This window comes from Argiope bruennichi, chromosome 10 (genome assembly GCF_947563725.1).
Source record: "Argiope bruennichi chromosome 10, qqArgBrue1.1, whole genome shotgun sequence".
In the NCBI taxonomy this organism is placed as follows: Eukaryota; Metazoa; Arthropoda; class Arachnida; order Araneae; family Araneidae; genus Argiope; species Argiope bruennichi.
The window spans coordinates 29,214,179-29,234,588 of record NC_079160.1 but is presented as its reverse complement, the minus strand read 5'-3'; the positions used below and the strand labels follow the sequence as shown (position 1 = coordinate 29,234,588).

General features: G+C 30.0%; 1 protein-coding gene and 1 non-coding gene across 2 annotated transcripts; one reads left to right on the top strand and one right to left on the bottom strand.

Annotated features, from left to right (window-relative positions):
• Positions 1 to 2,925: 2,925 nt before the first annotated feature.
• On the bottom strand, positions 2,926 to 19,190 carry LOC129989498 (uncharacterized). The gene is made up of 3 exons (XM_056098067.1): positions 18,829 to 19,190; positions 9,447 to 9,585; positions 2,926 to 5,872 (listed from the first exon to the last, which is right to left on the bottom strand). Exons 1-3 carry the CDS (start codon positions 18,956 to 18,958, stop codon positions 5,473 to 5,475), a joined length of 669 nt encoding a protein of 222 aa, XP_055954042.1. The 5' UTR covers positions 18,959 to 19,190; the 3' UTR covers positions 2,926 to 5,472.
• A 699-nt stretch (positions 19,191 to 19,889) lies between these two features.
• Positions 19,890 to 19,971, top strand: Trnas-gcu (transfer RNA serine (anticodon GCU)). The gene has a single exon. It is a non-coding gene; the product is annotated as a tRNA-Ser (tRNA).
• The last annotated feature ends 439 nt before the right edge of the window (positions 19,972 to 20,410 follow it).

The following is a 20,410-nucleotide window of genomic DNA, read 5'->3' as shown; positions in this document are numbered from 1 at the left end:
AAAAAAAATCTTCCATTTCCCCCACCGCCAAATGAGTAAGGCTTCCGTTTCTTTTTTCTCCCAACAGTAATGAGGCTAGGGTTAATATTTTTCGGTGGATTGTTTTAAACGATTCTGTTTATTTTCTTAATATTTTATGCATTTAAAATTAAACATTGTTAATTAATCCATGTTTCAGATTCATTCTGAAGTACTTTTGAATTAAAATAACACAGAATAAAGGAAATTAAAAATGTATAATCTGCCTAGCGTTACCCCAACTGGCGTAGAAAAATTCACGCATTTGCGTTACCTAACTGGCGAAGAAAATTCACGCATGCGCATTGTTCTGATTGTTGTCATGGCAACCACTTTCAACGGATGATTTAAATTATTTTTAGGTTAGTTGCATGCTTTTGTAAGTAAATTGTATTTATGTTAGTTATATATTTTTTGTATATGCTTATAGTTTTAAGTACATCGTTTTTTAAGTAGTTTTTTTTTAACCTGTTTTCAATGATTTAAATTATTTTTAGGTTAGTTGTGTACTTTTGTAATTAAATTGTATTTATGTTAGTTATATATTTTTTTGTATATGCTTATAGTTTTAAATACATAGTTTTTTAAGTAGTTTTTTTAAACCTGTTTTCGACCGATTATTTTAAACGATTCATTTTATTTTCTTAGTGTTTAATGCATTTAAAATGAAACATTGTTCATTAATCGATCTGTTCATGATGAATCTGAGAAAATTTTGTTGACAAATTCTTGAGATATTACATAAATTAAGAAAGATATTCTTTAGTGACCCTAAAGTTTAAACGCTCAGTGACTCTATTATCAGTAATCATATTATTAAAAAAAATGCTTTGTTTCAGTAAAAAATATTATTATATTAATTGCAGATTAATCATTTACACTTTAATTTAAAGCATAAATTCTACGAGGGGTAACAGAAAATGAGAGAGATACATATCACGTTATGACTGAAGGCGTTTATAATATTATGAGAGAATTATATGACTATCAAAATTTGAAGTTTTAAAATATTTTGTTGAAGAATCTATTAAAGTTGGAATTGCATAAAATATTTAATTATTAAAATTTTAACGAACATTAAGATTGGCGAACCGGCTGGTCGCCAAAGGCGGCTAGTACAGAATAAAAGGAAAGATAATATCAAGACATAATTCTTTCGAAAGTTATCAGAATTTTTTTAATCAGTATTTCACGTATAAAAAAATTAAAATATAATTTTAAACAAAACGGTCAAAAATTTGCAATACTTTTTTAACACAGTCCAAAGATTTTAATATAAAGTTTTATTAAGGAGTCCATAAGTCAAATAAAAAAAAAATTAACTAAAACGGAACTGCAAGCGATTTTTAAAAAATGGAAAGATTTGAATAATGTTCTGAGATTTAAAAGATACATGATTTTTATTTGAATAGATGCTGTAATGTTCGTGTAGATGTCCCTTGTAAATGAAATGAAAGCATAAAATTAATTTCACATAAAAATATTCTTTAAAAAACTCAAGGTCTTGAGGTTCTACAATTTCTGGGGAATCCTAAATAATTGCTGTTGCTTTTTGATAACCCAGCCCTAGTTCTGACATCAGCATGTTGACTGCCGCACTGAATTTCTTACATTGTAATATATATGAGGTCCACCAATTACCAATCACCGCCACGGCAGTCACGGTGTTTGTCACCAAACGCATTACGGTGAGTACAATTGGCATTCTTTTAAGCTATTTCCTCTTCATTAACCCAATACACATATTTTTATGCTACAGGCTTAAATTTTGAATATAAATTAATATGGTTTATTTTGATTCAGTATTATTTTTAACACATATCACTGCATTGATTATAACTTTCAAAAAATCGACAATTTTTGTAAAACTTTTTTTAAGCGAAAATTCTGTTTTGTTGAATATTTTTATTAACTATTATCGTTTTTCATAATTTAATAATTAATACCATATTTTAACTTACTTTTTTTCCAGATAGTTATGCTATTTCCAGATTTAAAATTTTATAATGGTATTTTAATTTTATATAAAAACAGTAAATTACTTTCCTATAAGAAAAATTTCGAATTACATTTTGAGCAAGCGTATGATTGTTTAAAGTATTAAAACCATTAATTTTGTGAGATATCCGTATTTTTCGATACTGAATTTTTAATGTTTATTCATGGTTCAATATAAATTTGTTGCCAGAAAACCTATATTTTTATCAATTAACTATAATGTACAAATTTAAACTATTTTAATTTTGTACCGACATAAAATCGTTTCAAATTGTGTAAAATGCATGTCTTGGTTTTGAACAATCAGCAATGCTTAACTTTGCATGCAGTGAAAAAGTTGAATAGAATATGCTAATCAATACTCAGAAAAATCATGATATAGACTAAAGAAATATGCAAATTAATTTCAAGCAGTATACACAACAGTTAAAAATAAATTTAATCAAAAATGCCGTGAATTTTGATATTAATAATTTTTTTAATAATGTATCTTTTCTTCAATAGATGGCAGCACATTGGAGACTTTCTCTCTTTTTAGATTGAATCGGGCAAGGCTGATAGTGTAATTTTATTTCAAAATATGGTTCATCGAATTTATTAAGGACAGCTGTTGCTTTATATATGTTTTGAAAGGGTTTAATATCGTTGTGTTTATTAATGCTAAAGCTAAACTATTAAAAATTTGTACACTTTATGCGGCATTTAAAATCCTTGAAATTTAACAAATGCTTTACAATTTTTACAGAGTGCAGCCATTTGTTTTATTGCAGCAACACGGTGCATAATGCATGCGCTTTATAACTTCAACACTCATACACAAAAGAAAAGATTTAAATGAATCGTAACATTTATTAAGATCTAAAATTTATATGAAACAAGACAATCGCTTTCATAAATATTTTCAGCAAAAAGAACTTTAAAAAAATAAGACAACAAGAAAATAAAGATTAAAAGAATAAAGATAAAAAATAATAATAATCAAAATAAATAAATTCTTCAAAACATAATAACTGTGCCAAACAGTAAGTATCACGGAAGGGGGGGAACAAAAGATAATTAAATATCATGACATGAGATAAGCAGTACACAATATTTGTGAAGATGAACCCAGCACAATGTTTATGAACATGAGCACTACACAATGATCAGGAATAAAACAATATACAATCTTTTTGAATATGAACAATGTATATTAATATTGTAATTGTAATTACATGTATATTACTATTGTAATATACATTGTAATAAATAATAACAATGTATCAAATGACTATAGTTCATTTAAAAAAATGAACAAATATATGAAAGACATCAACAAATGAATGATCTTTTAAAAGCATACAAATCAGAAAATGTCTTATAAAACTCAAATTTTTTTCTTATATTTTACACGTACAATTTGCATGTAATAAAAATTATAATTATGAATTGAAATTGCATACTATACATCGTAAAATCTGCATATTATCAAACTGGCATATTTTTATATCATCCTAAATATTTTAGTTTAATAAATTTGAATCATTCGTTTTTCTAAATAAATTCCCAATAGTTTCTGGTTTAACGAGTTTCATCAAAATTACAAAGCAAAATTCTTATTCTGTACTTTCATTTTTCTCTTATACGGGTAGTTTAAAATTCAAACTGTCAGGAATGTAGGAGATACAAAAATAAGGTAAAATCATATGGGAGAGTATGACTGAAATACCAACCTAATAATCTAGATGACACTGCTCAATAACACTGTAGTTGTGTCTCAACAATAATAATTTCAAATTTCAATAGGCTACAAGAATATATCAGTTTACAAATACTGAGCACACTGAAACTGTATTAAGATTCTTTATCAACATATAATATCTGGATAATTTTGGGTACCTCTGAAAGATTCAATACTGCTGTGAAGGATAAGAAATTTAAGTTTAAATAAATCCAAGTAACAAAGAGTTTTTATCTCTTAAAAATTTGATATTTTTGAATCTTTATCCATCCCCTAGCTCATCCGAGTGGCGTTTCCAATCTTGCTTTTGTGAATTTGAAAGCTAAATTTTGAATCATCCTGCGTATATAGAAGTAAGCGAAAAAAGTGCAATCACCATTTATATTGATGAATGTTTACATCTTATAGGCAATTTCTGAACAGTTGTTTCTACCTAATAATTTTATTCATAAGTTGATTTCCTAACAGTACCTTTTACATAAAACAGAGAACATCTAGTAACTTTTTTTTTTCTTTCCACTCATTTGCACCAATTTTAGTAAGACTACAAACCAGATGCGAAATTCATTACGAAATCGGATTCAACAACTGAACAAAAAAATATATTTGCTTATAATCATAATTAAGGTAAAAATAAAGAATATGATTCATATTTGTAAGTAGTACGCATGCGCTAAATGTCATATTGCCAATGATAAAGTAGGGATATATACATCAATACCTAATATAGTGATGGATCAGATTAGTTTTTAATCATACAATATGAAAGAATATGATTCAAATTCCTATACATATTTCTCATATGGCGCCAAGCTACTCTAGCCCGCGCTGTCATATTTGTTAAGATGAACCTGTACATATATAGAGAAAAAATAATCATAGTAAGTAGAAAACAAGCGGCAGCGACGGTTAACTGAGCACGAGGTCTAGCATATGGGTTTCCCGTCGAGCAGGGATAAGCAGGTAAGTTGGCGCAAGTTATTTTCGCCAAAACCAAAAAATGGCGCCAAATAACACGCTATTACGCCAACAATGAAAAACTATATACCAAATACATGGGCTGTAGCTTTGATAAACAATTTGTGTTTCTTTAACGCGTTCACTGCCATGGCTCAAGCCTGATATTCGGACCACTTGTCTAATTAGATGACCTCATTCATACAGTCAGAAAGTAAGTGTGAACCATAGGTGAGATATATGGCAAGAACAAGAGTTCAGTTCTAATAGATATTTCTCTGCTTTTACATAAGAAAATGATAAAAATTTGGGACCTACATGCTACAGAACAGCGTGCAATTGAGTATTTTCAAAGTTATGGAATTTTGGCACCGAAAAAAAATGACTCAAAGAGCATATGAAACTTTACAAGAAGTCAGACAAACAATGGCGTTGCAACGTTAACAACTGCGACAAGCGTGTTGCGTGTTTGGCGCCCTTTTTGAGTTTTGGCTAAAATAATTTGAGCCAACTTTCCTTGTCAATGGGATTGCATTTGGCTTTCGACGCAACGTCATCGTGACTTGTAGAAAAGCCACATATAAGTATGAAAGTCGTTAACTTTTACTGAAAAACATATTATCCGTCTGCCTGCTAATATCATTTCAAGATAAGATTTTTTTTTTTTTTTTAATTTCAATTAAAACTTGGTCGAAGGTACGGAAAAGGATGTATATTCTGATCACACATCTTAATACTCTGGCAACAACTCCGAAATCATTCACGCGCATGCGCACCTTTCATAGAGTCTCTTCGTATTCTGCTTCTAGTTGTCGAATCTCTGATTCATAGACAAGCTTGCAGACCTCCATCTTTATTCTCGCTTGGTCCACTGCCGGAAGTCGTTTCACTGTCTCCGAAATACTGAGGAAGAACATTTCCGTTTCGTCACGAATGGGTCCTTCGAACTGCCTATAAGAGCGAAGATTGTTCCTCTTCCTAGACATCGACATCAGCTCCATGTGCTCGTCTTCCGGTTCTTTTTTGGGGACGAAACTGGAGGTTTCTGGAAGAATCATTTCAGAGCTGTCCTCTCGTTCGGACATCATGGAATTATCGATGGCTCCTTCGTGAAAAGATGTCGATAAGTTATTTATGCTGGAAGACTGGGAATGAAGTTCCATGTCGTTGTCTGCTGATCTGGTGAAAGCAGAAAAAAAAATATTTCATGAACAAAATTTTAAGCATTTGGGTTACTATAAGAGATAACAACAAGAAAATATTCTGCCATACTGAACGAACAACGGTTCAATTTTCTAAAAAGCATGACCGTTAAAAAACACTCAAATCGTAAAGATAGAATGCAAGGAGTTTTGGAATTCGAGGGAAAGGGGGTTGATTACAGCGCATTACCATAAACTTCTTTATACATAGGAATGTAAGAGCGTGTATTAAAACTTTAAGACACCAAAAAATAGATATAAAAGGATCACAGTGGAAGATTTCAAATTTTCAAATCTCGATTTTATCTTATATAAACATCTAAAAGCCATAATTTGCAAGAACTTAGTTAATTCTTTTGAGGACTTTAACCCTCAGATATCAGTTGTGATTGCAAGCATGCGAGAATATCCGTCATCTGAAATTGTACTTCAGTCACTGCATTTGATTCTCTTTCAAGCATGTATCATTTCTCGGAATTCTTTTTCGTTTTAGCACTTAAAATATGGTAACTAAAATTCTTTTCTAAAAAATCTAAAATGTTCTCTCTTATTTTTTCCCCCCTTCATAATTTTATCAACACTTTTTTTTCATATAGCATGTCAACACTAAAGCATATTTAAAAAACTCTCTTTGAACGGAGTAAATAAGTTTTGTGCCCCCAAATCACAATTAAGTAGTCACAAAAGTTCAAGGAATGCAGAGAGTTATACAAATCATATTTCTGCAGTTATTTTGTGCTTTGATTGCCAGAATTAATAGCATAACTGAAAATCATTGCAATGAATTTTTCACCGTTATTCTTACATAAAGTTTTTTTTAATTATATTTAGCTTTAGTGTCCTTTATAGATAAGTTAAGTTTTCCTTTATTTCATTTAGTTTTAGAGCTAATTTAATTACTCATAATATTTTACACAAAATTACATTTTATTCTTTAAAATAAATGTTATTATTATTTATTAATAATGAATACTTATTAATAATGCCTCATTTGTTCATTATTTTCAATTTCGTTTAATCACATCCTATAAATACCTATGGGGTCAAAAGGACTCTTTAGACTGACTCTTCATTTTACACTTAGCTTAGCACTCCAAAGATTAATGTTAGTGAACGCAATTTGGAACAATTATTTTAAACATTATTGTGAAAAAACACTTGTTAACGATTCCGTAAATAAACATCCTTCCATATCCATTTCAAGTATTTGTACCTCGACACGCCACTTGCACTTATAGATTCCAGAGAAGAAAAATGTTTGTCACGTCTTAACGTTTGTGTTGTGAATTCTGAAAATTGTATAGTACAGAAACACAATAAAATGAAATATTTTAAAAACTAATATAATGTAAAATTCTACATCTAAAATCAAAATATTTAACTACAAAATAAAAATATATTCTAATCCACAAATATGCCCAACCTTTTTTTTTTTTTTAATAGTTAAAAAAAAAAGCATACTGGATTCTCGCAGGAAATAATCACAGAAAAATAAAAATAAATTCTAATTCACAATAAACCCAACCATAATTGTTATCTTTAGGTCCATTCTTCAGAATTTCTCTTCCTATGAATTAGTGTCATTCCAGTTTAATTTGGATAATTGCTCTACTGAATAATACTTATCTTTGTAGAACGATTTCTGGAAGACCCAAGTTTTGAGGTGATCAGATGATACTACAAACCTGCAGGGATATCATGCTTCTTCAGATATCTAATGAAAGCAGCAATGAAGCCTGACACTTTGCCCTCAAGCATTCAGGGAATGGGAACTACAAACATTGCCCCGACTACTTAAAGGTGAAGTGCATGGCTTCAAACTGGAAGTTCCGAATTCAATCTCCACCCTTCTTACCTGGAACTATTCAATTACTCTTGTTGTTTGTTGTTGTTTCTTATGGCACTGTTACGAAGACAGCCGGTGGGGGAGCGTCTCTTGTTTTTATATTAGCACCATCCAGGGAAAAATTGGAACTTCATCCATCCAAGAGAACGACTTAGCTACACACACGACAACCCTTTTTACAGGGCGGACTTCATTCACGCATCAACAGATCGTAATTTAGACCTGAATCAGAGAACGATCACCCCTGATCCAGTACCCCCAGTGGTATTACTCTCGACGTGGAGGACTTTGTGACCACGACAGATTTATACGCACGTCAGCCACCAAGCACGTGCGGAATCTTCGGCCGGCGGGGTTCGAACTCGCAACCTAGGAGACGCGAATCCAACGCTCTACCAGCCAGGCTATCCCGGTCCTCAATTACTCTTGTATAAACCTAAAGATAAAATACTATAAAGCAGGGGGGGGGGGACCAATACTGGTGGATTTCATAATTTCGAGCTATGATCAGATGACGAGAAATGCACATGAAGTAGAAATTCTTTTCAAACTTCTTGCCACATATTCAATACATCGATTCATATCATCAAGGACTAAATTATAAAGATTACTTGACCTTGTTTTTATAATAAAAGGGGGCATTTAAAGATTTATAGTATAAAGTTTGTTTTCAATTAATTTTTCTACAAGCGTAAAATTTAATTAGTGAAAATCCATATATTTGTATCATTGGGATGGAATTATAAAATGGAACATTTGACCTTATTTTGGCAATAAAATGGGGATTCATACAATATTTAAAAAAAAGGTCGATTCATTTTTCTCCAAGCCTATGATATGATCAAAGGGAAAGAACATACGTTTCTATAATTGGGGATGAAACTACAGAGAAGACATCTGACTTTTTTTAGCGATGAAAGGAGAAAGGAATTTAAAGATTTATGTTTTCAATTAATAAGGAAGAAAGCTAATTTTCAATTATTTTTTTCAAGTCTAAAATATGATCAATGAAAATCTGTACATTAATATAATGGGGACGAAACTATAAGAAGGGACTTCTGGCATTATTTTGTGATGAGAAGAGATATTTAGAATATAAAGTTGTTGTTTGTTTGTTGTTATTTTTGTCTTCTTTTTTTCAATTACTTTTTTTCCAAGTCTGTGATAAGATCCATGAAAATCTAGAAATTTCTATAATCGAAAACTGTACTTCTCTTCAGATAATTACTCATTTCTTTCTGGTGAACACCATTTTATTTTCGGACACATTTTTTGTGCCACTTCATGTAGACTATTACAGATTAGGACACCTTTCACAATTTGTGCCACGTCTAGGTCACAGAATCGTTCTTACACACTCTCAACGTTCAGATACAAAAAAGAATTAACAGAAACTTTGTAGTCGACAGAAACACCATCTATCGGCGTGAAGCTGTAACAAAGACAAAACAATAAGAGGAGGCATTTGACTTTATTTCGACAATGAAAAAAGGGATTGAAGATTTATAACATAAAGGACTTTTTTTTTTTTTTTTTTTTTTTTAACTATGGTTCGCCAAACCCCTTGTTTGGAGCTGCCTTGACCCTTGTATTGGAGCTGACAATTACACCTAATTATTAATTAACATTAAACACAGCTTAAAGAATCATTAGAATAATCGTTAGTTGCCCCTTTTTAGAAAGTGAACATGAATACAACACTTACGATCGCACGTCGATGAATGGCAATAAGAAAGACATCTCGTCTTCGTATTTCCATTTGGGAATGTTTTTGTTCTGTCTTCTGTTGATGGCATTCAGGTAGCAATTTCTCAACTTCCTCCACATGTCTTTGCACTGTGATGCTGAAACGAAACAAATGGCGTGAGACAAGTAAATGGAATTTCAATCTATTCTTCAAACAAAAAACAATTGGCGAAATTTGGCGATTTTTTCCAAGTCGCGTTTTATTCTAATGGATTGGGGGGAAAAAGTATTGTATTGTGTGATAAATTTAACTCCTGAACTTAAGAATTTATTTTAATTCCAAAATAGATGATATGTTTCTTTTTGGACACATTATTACTTGCATCCTTAAAACCCTTTAGCACACGCATCCATTTTTTTTAAACTTTAACACACGCGCGGGGTCAGTTTGACCCCAAATTGACAGGCATTTATCCTTTATTTTATTGACCATTTGTATAAAAACAAAATATGTCAAGAGTACATAAATATTTTTCCATGTAAATATGTTCTTATTTAAGATACAAATGCGATTTTTAATATAAAAAAAATTGAAATTAAACTTAGCCCCCCCCCCTTTTTTTCATACCTTTTCTGTGTTCATTTCTTTTTTCCCTATTCAATACATATAAAACTTATTATTTGTAATGTAGGCAGTTTTTCCCATATTTATAAAGATATTGGAAAAATAAGAAAATCTATATTTTATATATAGATTTTACATTTGAAATTTTTTGGAAAAAAGAAACTTAAACATACAATTCTGAAAATTCATAAGATCTGTCTTCTATTTTTATATGCATACTCAAAAAAAAAAAAAAACACTTTTATCATTCTTTATTTAGAATAAAATGAATTGTTAGAATAAATTTCAAGACAATTTATTCATATTGTAAAAGAATGCATTTTATATAAGGATTTGGAACGAACAGGAAAGGATTCGATCAAATTTTCAGAATCTGCGTTTTGTTTCGATTCTATATCATGATCACTTTCCGAAATTTCATGACTATATGACGAATCTGAGCAATCATCATTTTGTCTATCAGTAAGAAGTCTTGCAAAAAAATCCCTGAATCTATGCTTCTCACTGTCAAAGCCGTAACATTAAAAGAATCTGAAACGTTAGCTCATGCAAGGTTCAATTTGACCCCATACCTTCTGTGAAAAAAAAAAAAGATACAGTGTTTCATAGTTTTCTATTGTTCTAATCTTCTTCTAGCTCCCCCGTGAAGATATTGGGAGTAACAGGTGTAAACTTTTATAAATTCCCAGAATGTCTAAACAAAAGTGAAATGATAGATTCAAAAAGACCCTGTGTATATGTTGATGGGTTAAGATACAGTCATCAGTTATTCTTTTTTTTTTTTTTTTTAGATACAGATGGCTTACGTGCTATTGCGCATGCGTCAGGGGACGCTGATTTCCTCAAAATAGAGGCGAAATGAAAAATGCAGAAAAAAATGTTTATATTTAGTTATCAATACAAAAAAAAACCCTCGAATACTAGTGGAATTAGATAGTGTAGCATTTTAAAAATTAAACTGGTCATGTGATTAGCAAATAAAAAAATGTTTCGAATTAAAATAAAATAGTATAATTCAAAATGACAAGCAGGAAGAGAAAACAAAAGTCGTTTAACAGTTACAAAAGGCAAAGTCTAAAAAAAAAACCTCCAAAAATGCATTAATCTTGCTCAATTCACATCCCCCTCCCCTGCGGTGTAAAATCTCCTAAAAGTGATCGTCTCCCGTTCCTAAAAAGAACAGTACTTCAGGTTGCCCAAACGTTTTTTTTAATTACTTACTGCTTCAATAAATAGTTCAGTTATATTAACGTCTCATTATAAAGCAACACTAGGGCTATTTAGGGACGGACTTCGCAATTTGGGACCGTAGTCGGAAGAAGCCTGAGCTGGTACCTCTTTTTCCAAGCTTCCGCACCACACCAGCGAAAGAACCACCGATGGATTTGGGTCTCGAACCTAAAACCCTCCGGTTCCAAAGCCTATACCTTACCATCAGACAATTGCTGCCCGCTTCAATAACTATTGTAAATATCAAAATTTCTGAAATTCGACGCACGAACCTAATGCACCATTTTACTAAATCGTGTGTTTTTGTAAACTGAGATAACAATTTCATTAAGTTTGTTTTTGCAAACTGGCATACATTAGCAGATAGATTTAGTTTAGTTTACTTATATTAACGTCCCGTTTAAAGCAACACTATGCCTATTTTGGGACGGACCTCGTCATTTTGAACCGCGGTCAGATGACAAGGAAGACACCTGAGCTGGCACCCCCTCTCCACACCACACCACACCAACGGAAGGACGTTTGGCCCTGACGGGTTTATCGTGCAACAGACCCCCTTACACGGCGGTTCTTCGGTGGAATGGGGTCCCGAACCTGAAATCCTACGGCTCACAAGCCGAGATCTTATCACCAGGTCACCACGGCCCATTAGCAGATAGAAGTAAGAGCTTTCTTGTCAATAGTCAATTATATCCTACCAGTGGCACGGTAAGGGTAAATAGCGCTAGGATCGAGGAATTATCAATTTCCTTCGTTATCACTTGTGTCTCTAAATCAATTAAAAAATTAAATACAGTCAGAATACTTATCTTTAAGGGAACAACTCCCAAATCTAGCATTTGGAGGATATATATCTATATATATACATTGATGCCATCCTACCAAAACGCCTTTGATCACCGCAATTTATCGATTTATTTATAATTCGATAAACCAGATTAATTCGACTTATGACTATCTACATTTTAAAAATATCGGTGGGAATATTTATAATCATAAGCATAATATTTATGACTATCTAAATTCTAGAAATATCTGTTGGATTATTTAAAATTATAACCATAATATTTATGACTATCTACATTTTAGAAATATCGGTGGGAGTATTTATAAGCATAATATTCTTGCATCGAAATACAGAATTGATATTAAATCTGTAACTTAGACAATAACGCAATTGACGTAAAAAAATATTACTAGGTAATTTTTAATTATCTAAGATGTTTTATGTTTATATATAACTATTAAATAAAATTAATACCCAATTAGGATATGCCATTAAATCAGAATTTTATACAAATTCGTAAACCCAGGAAATTCATTTTTTTTTTTTTTTTTCACTTCGGCCCGTGTATTTGTTTAAATTATATTTTAAGTTTTCAAATACGGAGGGAGGGAGTAATATGGAAACTATACATTAGTTTATAATAAACAAAAAGTAATTTAATTTTAAAAAGTTGCGCAATAATCATTAATGAAATGTTTAAATTTATGATTGCGTCCTGGATTCCTTTTATTTCTTACACAGTGTTGTGACATCACGACCATTTTCTTCTTCGCAAAGGAGTCCAAAATTAAAACGGCGCTGCCCACGTTACATTATTATATGGGATTAAACTAACTACATTCAATGAAAAAAAAAAAATGCTACGGCTTTATTTGAGGTCGTGACCAATAGTTTAAGAAACTATAATTTAGAAATTATTATTATTGAATTTTTATTTTCCACCAGTCATCTAGTTGGCTTTAAAAAAGCAGATAAAATAATTAAATTTATCTTGTAATAATGAACTATTTAATACAAAGGCTTTCTTTGTATGCTTTCTTTACAACGCAAACGTAATAAAAAAAATATCAGCAAATAAAATTAAAAACGATTAGCAGCTCAAATCAAACATAAGAACACGCATGTCATTTCCAAAAAATGAAGATCAAAGATTTTATAGAAAACCAAACTTCAAGTCAATAATGTCTGAAGAGAAAAATGAAGATCCCCTGCAAGCATGAGGCCCTACTATGTTTAATTGCCCCCAAACCAGTCTTACTTGACACACTTTGGGAGACAGAGGCCTCAGTAGGTGAATTCCAAGCGCCTAGTAACAAAGAATATTAAGAATGTAGGATATTTTTCGTTATTCATACATAAATATCTATATAAAAGAAACAACTTTAATATATACATATACCGACAATATATTTTTAATTGCTTTTGATAACATTTTCTTTGAATTCTGCTCAAATCTTTTCTCAATTGAACCAAAAGTATTACTGAAGTGTAAGTTAAAGTAGGAAATTACGTTAAAAAGTAGATTTTTTTTCAAAATTATTAATTTTTTATTTAATATTTTTAATGTTTGAATAGATTTCTTTAAAAAAACCATTAGAATTTTATTTCTAAGTCTACTTTTTGGGGGAAAGGTGAAATTACGCTGATTTTTATAATTGCATTTTCATACGTTTTAATGCTATTTTGCATCTTTAGATGCTATTTTCTCAAATTCTAATCTTTGATAAAATTTTCTGAGGAAAAACTTTATAAATTGCATTCTAATGCATATTTTTTGTTCAAATTTGGTATAATAATTTCTCAATATGTTCTGCAATTCCAAGAGAATAAGTAATTATTTATTTCGAAATATTTTATAAATGTTTTAGTACTCCATAATGTGAAAAAAAAATGGAAATTTCGTGTTATTCATCAGTAGAACCTCAGTATTTAAGGACTTGAAAGAAATACGGCTTATTTTTTTAGTTCAGGAACCAAATAATACATGTTTTAAGCTAATCTGCAACATTTTAAGCAGATCATTTCATAAATTTCTAAATTAGAAGATTTTTGCTTTTTAAGCCAAAAAACAACTTTTTTTTTTTCCAATTTTTATAAAACATTTGCCATTTTACTGGTATATTTTGATTTCATAGATATTTTTTAGATGTTTTCTTTTATATGCAAATATTTAAATATATAAGTAATTTCGAACATTCTTCAAAAAATTCATCCCGAACGCAGTCACATATCAATTAGTGGACTGTATTTGAAATTTACTTTGTAAATGAATTTTTACTTTTGAAAACGAATAAACTGGTGTTCTTTTAACAACGTTTATTGGTTTATATTTCCAGAATGAAGACATTCGATCGAAACTATCATTTACAAAGAATTCTTGTAATTAATCGACGTAAAGGTAAGAATAACAATCACAAAGACCAGTTGAGATATTTCATCAACTAGGAAAATAGTGCCAACGTAGGCGTTAACATTGTTAAAATGAGTAATTTTTTTCTTTTTTTCTGCGGATGAATGCAATTTTGTTTCCAGTGCTAATCACATGTTTGTGGTTTCCGAAATGAGCAGATGATCATGTGACCGCGGTTCAAAATATTCCTCCTGTTCGTTAAAACGGAACGGGAATTGGAACTTTAAAAAAAAAGAATAAGAAAAAACAGAGATATTAGGAGCCTTGATTTTCACAAAACCATCAAATCTTTGATCCTAGAATGCATGAATTATAATTTATTTATTTTTTACAAAAAAAAATATTTTAAATAACTGCATATAATTCAAAAAAAAAATTCGTGAATTTTAATAAGAATTAAAATGTCCCAAATGGCAACATTATGAATTAAACGATATCTCAGCGATACAAATCGCATCATAAAACTTCAGCAATAAAAGTAAAAGTCCCTTTTTACCAATACATTTTTTATAATGCAAAAATGATAATTTTTTTAATGGTAAAACTATTCATACAACTACCATCATGGTATTTTCCGGAGCTTCAAATTTAAATCTTATTTTAGAACCGCTACTGCCATATATCGGTCCTTTCTACAGAATTTAAAAAAAGGATTTCCAAACATTTATTGTTGTCCTTAAGAACTCTCATGCGAAGCTTATAAATGTAAATGAAAACATGTGGCCAAATAGCTACAAGATGACTGTAGGGTTAATAGCCATAAAAAAAAATTATACAAAAACATTGCATTAATGTGATAAAAAAAAAGCACTACTTATTTTTCAAAAAATATATTCGTTAATCTTATATAATAACAAATTTAAAAAAAAAAACAATGCTTCAAAACGAATGGTGCCAAACGATAATGCAGCTTGTGTATACAATCAATTCTAAACTGGTCAACCAAATTTATGATAATACGAATACTCTGAAATACTACTTGATCCTTCAATTTGACTTTAAATTCGCAATTGCAGAATGATAAGAAAAAGCTTACGAATCGCACAAAAATAAACACCTTGTTATCTGCAGTATTCAAATCACGATATCGTTACATTTAAAAGCATATTAAATTTAAAACTTTTTTCACTTATTCATAAAAATTTATGCCATTTATTTATTTTATTTATAAATGAAAAACTCATACATTCTTTCTTAAAAATTATTCCAAATTAAACAAAAAAAAAATTAGGTGAATCGTTCAGAAGCCAATTTTGAAAAAAAAAATTTTTTTTTTGACAATTCTTGCTTTTTTTTTTCTTTTTTTTAATTTTGATAAAATAAATAAGTAATAATCTTCTCAGCGTACTTGCAAATTTCTTTGTTTTTTTTCTTAGACCCAGATGTATTAATAATAATTTTTATGTATCGGTTATCAATTATTCTTTCCCTGAATTTAAAAATAATTTCTGGGTGATGAAACAAACTGACTGAAAACAAACAGAAGAATGTGTCGATGTATATAACCTATTTATTCGAAACAAATAAAAAAAAAAATTAAAACAAGTCACAGTCGGTTGTTATGTTAAGAAAAGGCATACATACTAAGCAAAAATAATTATCTCATTATCCACTTAATGGGATTCATAACACATGTATAGCAGTGCCTGTTAAGATATGTTTACAAAAATATCAGAATTATTCTAGTCATTAATTTCAACTATAAGTGAAGGAAAAAACACAGATTCTTCTTGAATAAGTATTTCAAATGAAAAAAAAAAAAAAAAAGAATAAATGATATAACGAAAACAAGCGGGAAAATGTGTCAATAGCGAAACAATGATTTGAAACCAAACAGTTCCACGTTAATCGTTCGATCGTTTTCAAAATAGAAAACTGCCTTTAAAATTCTTTGGCATTTCGGGTAGGATAATTAGTTTAAAAAAAATTTTAACGTTCTTTTATTTTTAAGAATAAATATTTCGTCTTCGTCGTTCAATGCTTTTGCACACATTCATAATTTTTTCTACAGAAAAATTTGATATAGTAATTATTATTTCTAATCAAAAATTTATTATGTATGCTGTCTTTTTACAACAACAAAATTTATATCAATTAATTTTAAAATTGGTTTAATTAACAAATTCATTCCATAAAAGTAAGAAATAGTTTTTCTTATCAGTCATCTCGTTACAATTTGTAAAAGTATGCAATCAAAATTATCTCAACATTTAAAAAAAATTAATCAAAGATTTAAAAAAAAAAATAAGATTCGAATATTGTGATATTTTATGCGATTTACTTGGGAATTCGTTAGAAATGTCAGCTTGAAAAAACATTACACTTTTTTAAACTTATAAAAAAGCGAACTCAAAATTAATGACGATTTGATTAAGAGAATATATGTTACATAAATTTCATAAATATTAAAAAAAAAATTATTTAAAAAAAACCTTTAAAAGGACATGGTGATTTCATTATACAAAAAAATTCAGAAACAAATATTCAAATAACTAAAAAAAAAAGTATAGGAAACCAAAACTATTGTGGATTCATAAAACATTAACCATAGAATTAAATTTTAAAAAAATTATTTAATCTTTTCTTTTCTTTTTTTTCCCCCTATATTTCATTCAGTTTACAGTAACAATCACTTTTTACTGTTTCTATTACAAGCCCAATTACCTGGATAAGTTACCCATTTACGTCACCATTCATTTTCGGTGCGTTCAGTCATTTTTAACATTTTACCATTACCATGGCAACAATATTAAAAGTAGTCAGGTGAGTGAATGGTTGAAAGTGGCATCTCATTTCTTCTTACGTAATGACCAGTTTTCAACTAGTTGACTGAGCACAAAAATATTCCATGCTAAAATCTCGAGGGGTTTTTTTTTTTTTTTTCTGATAGATTATTTTTTATTATTATTATTTACACGAATGGACATAGCTTTCAGAGAATTAAAAAAAGAAATCTTACGTGTAATTTTTAATGCGTGTTTGTTAGGAGAAATAAGATGCAATTCTTAAAGAAACCATTGTGAATTCGATTAAACAACACAATTTACCGTAGCCTTATCAAGAAGCACACACATTGATTATAAAAACATTCAATGAACGCCTAACATGTTTAGCCGATATTTATAAATCCCACACATCAGAATATATCCCTAAACACAAAAAAGAATATCATCTTACATCTTAAATACGAATCCATTTCTAATGAAAAACATTATTTGGCATATTTTGTTTTTGTTTTAATAAAACGAATGGTAATCGATTTTATAATCCTACAAAAAATTATACTTTCTAAATGAAACTTTTGTCTCAAGTTTTTATTCAATTAAAAAAAACTTTAATAAGCCTCGCATTAACGACTTCAGATTTAATCGACAGAATCAAAGGACATTAAAAATCTCCCCAATCCACTCCCGTTTACTTTACTAATAAGTATATATTTCACCCTTCTAATAAGATTTCTTTACCAACATGATGTGTATTAAATAACTTGCATTTGCATAATACAGAGCAATTTCCAAAGTAATATCCTGTTTACATATTGTTCGTAAGTCAGTTTAGAATTTAACAAACTTCCAATATTTTGCAATTTTTTTTTTTTTTTTTGCCCACGTTAAATCCAAAGTTTATAGTATTTATACAATTGTAAAATACTTTGTGTGTGATTCTTATTTTAAGTTCATGATACTTTATTTGAATACAACACAAAATGCAGATTTAAATTTTTTTTCTTCGTATATTATTTAAAATACAGAATTAGTATAATAGTAAAATATTTTTGCTTCGATTATTTTAAATAATTTAAATTTTTATCATTTTTCATACAAACTTTAATAACATATGTAAATTTATTATCATACACGATATAAAACCTTTAATTTCTTTATCTACCTGGTTTAAAAGGAACCAAAACAGTTGTATTTCTGCTGCCTTTTTTTAATTATTATTATTTATTTTTGCTTCTTTAATATTTTTAAAAAAATTTTCTTCAAAATATTTTTAAATCTTTAAAAAGCGCTATTTTAATTCCACTTTGTTTAGAAAAATAATTATAAATCTTCAAAATGGCTTAATTTTATATTAAATACTAAAGTGAATGGTTTTAATACACTCAATATTTCAGAACAGTATTATATACAGTATTTCAAAATTTCTTGTCATTTTAAAGCAAAGGTCACTTAATTTTGCATCAAATAATTACAAACTAAACCACCAACAAGAAAATTCCACGATTTCTAGTAACCTTATTTACTCATCAAACCTTGACCCCTAAATCAACTCAAAATTTATTTCAAAACTATGGTTTCTCATCCTTTCCAAACAAAACAAGATTATAATATTATTTTAATTACCTGGAATCCCAAGATCTTTACCAATCTCGGCCCATGCCACAGCTCGCATATGCCGATCCCTGTAATGTACATTATCAACAGCATACAATAAATCATGCTCAAATACTTTCTGAATCAAGCGTTTTTCCATGCCTCCACAATCTATCGCAGCTGCCTAGCGAATGAAGCGACGCTACGCCACGCTGCAGGGTCCACAATACCTCGGCCACGGCAAGCGACGATGCGTTTCCTAATTGGCAGAGCAGGACCTAATCGCGTGACGTAGCATGGAGTGAACGCACATTTTCCCTCAGCGCGTGACGCGGATTTTTGTTTTTTCCAGGAAGGATCGATACGGCCGACGGCGAAACGTGCAAGCGTGCGAATGTCGAATGGAATGAAGGAGGGGAACAATGACGTGGCATAGCGTGACACCACTTGCTTTTCGGTTTTGAAGAGACCTCGCTCCCTCATTCAGTTTATCGATCTGGTTCTCTGTGCTGCCATCTATTGATCGAAATTAAAACTCAAATTGCTAAGAAACAAAATCATCTTTCAATACTATGATGTTTATTAACAATAAATTGATGATCTTCGGAAGTGTGAATGAATCTGTTACCTAAAACTATCATTGCTAGAAATATTATTCTTATAAAACTGTTGAATTGATGAAAATGTACATAGAAACCGTACATTTTAGATCTCATACAAACAAACATAATGTAAGCAGTGAAATGAAGGAAAGAGAATTACATTAAAATAGTTTATATTCTTATTGTTTTCAATTTTTATTGATGGTTAATAACGTACTTTTTCTTCAGAATCAAAGTATCCATCATAGTAAAATTGTTTTAAATTTTTTCAATACTGTCGATCTGTTGTTATTTCATTTGTTAATTAATTTTTTTACAACATCCCCGAAATGATAATAATAAAAATTCTATTCGGAATTTTTTTTTTTTTTTTCTTTTTTAAAAAGAATCTGATATTCAAAACAGTCACCTTTATACCTTCAAAGAATAATTTATTTGGTTAATAATTTAGCTAGTTCTACAGCTTGTTTATTTTCAGCGGTTTGTGTGGACGAGGTGGCCGAGTGGTTAAGGCGATGGACTGCTAATCCATTGGGCTCTGCCCGCGTGGGTTCGAATCCCATCCTCGTCGGGTGCCTTCATTTTCTTTTAATTTCGGATTTATTATTTTATTCACTGCATACTTATATTACTTCACACAAAAATAAACTAAAAGAGAAACTTCTTGCTTACATTTACTAAAAAGAAAAAAATATATATACACAAACGAGCGGGATTAGTCTCTTTGAGCTTAAACTTTGTTCGAATACTCCCCACTAAAGGCATATTCCCTTCGCATAATATTTTGGCCATTGTGCAAAATCATAAAGGCCTCGAGTACTCAGATTTTTGTTTTCAAAAGCTCGCATGTGGAAACCGAATATACCTTTCGGGCGCCTTTTTTTCAACTCACTAATACTAAAATTTGACACACTATTCCAATTTCAGTAACAAGGTCCCACGCCAAATTTCACTTAACTAAATCGTTCTGCTTTAGAATTATCACGTTTACATGCTCGTGAAAAAAGAAA

What these genes read in the sequence shown, in the direction of transcription:
- LOC129989498 (XM_056098067.1), bottom strand. Translation starts at nt 18,958, where the DNA reads ATGGAAAAACGCTTGATTCAGAAAGTATTTGAGCATGATTTATTGTAT. An exon ending in TAAAGATCTTGGGATTCCAG is followed by an intron (nt 9,586 to 18,828) that starts GTAATTAAAATA and finishes GTTTCGTTTCAG; the next exon opens with CATCACAGTGCAAAGACATG. An exon ending in CCATTCATCGACGTGCGATC is followed by an intron (nt 5,873 to 9,446) that starts GTAAGTGTTGTA and finishes TGCTTTCACCAG; the next exon opens with ATCAGCAGACAACGACATGG.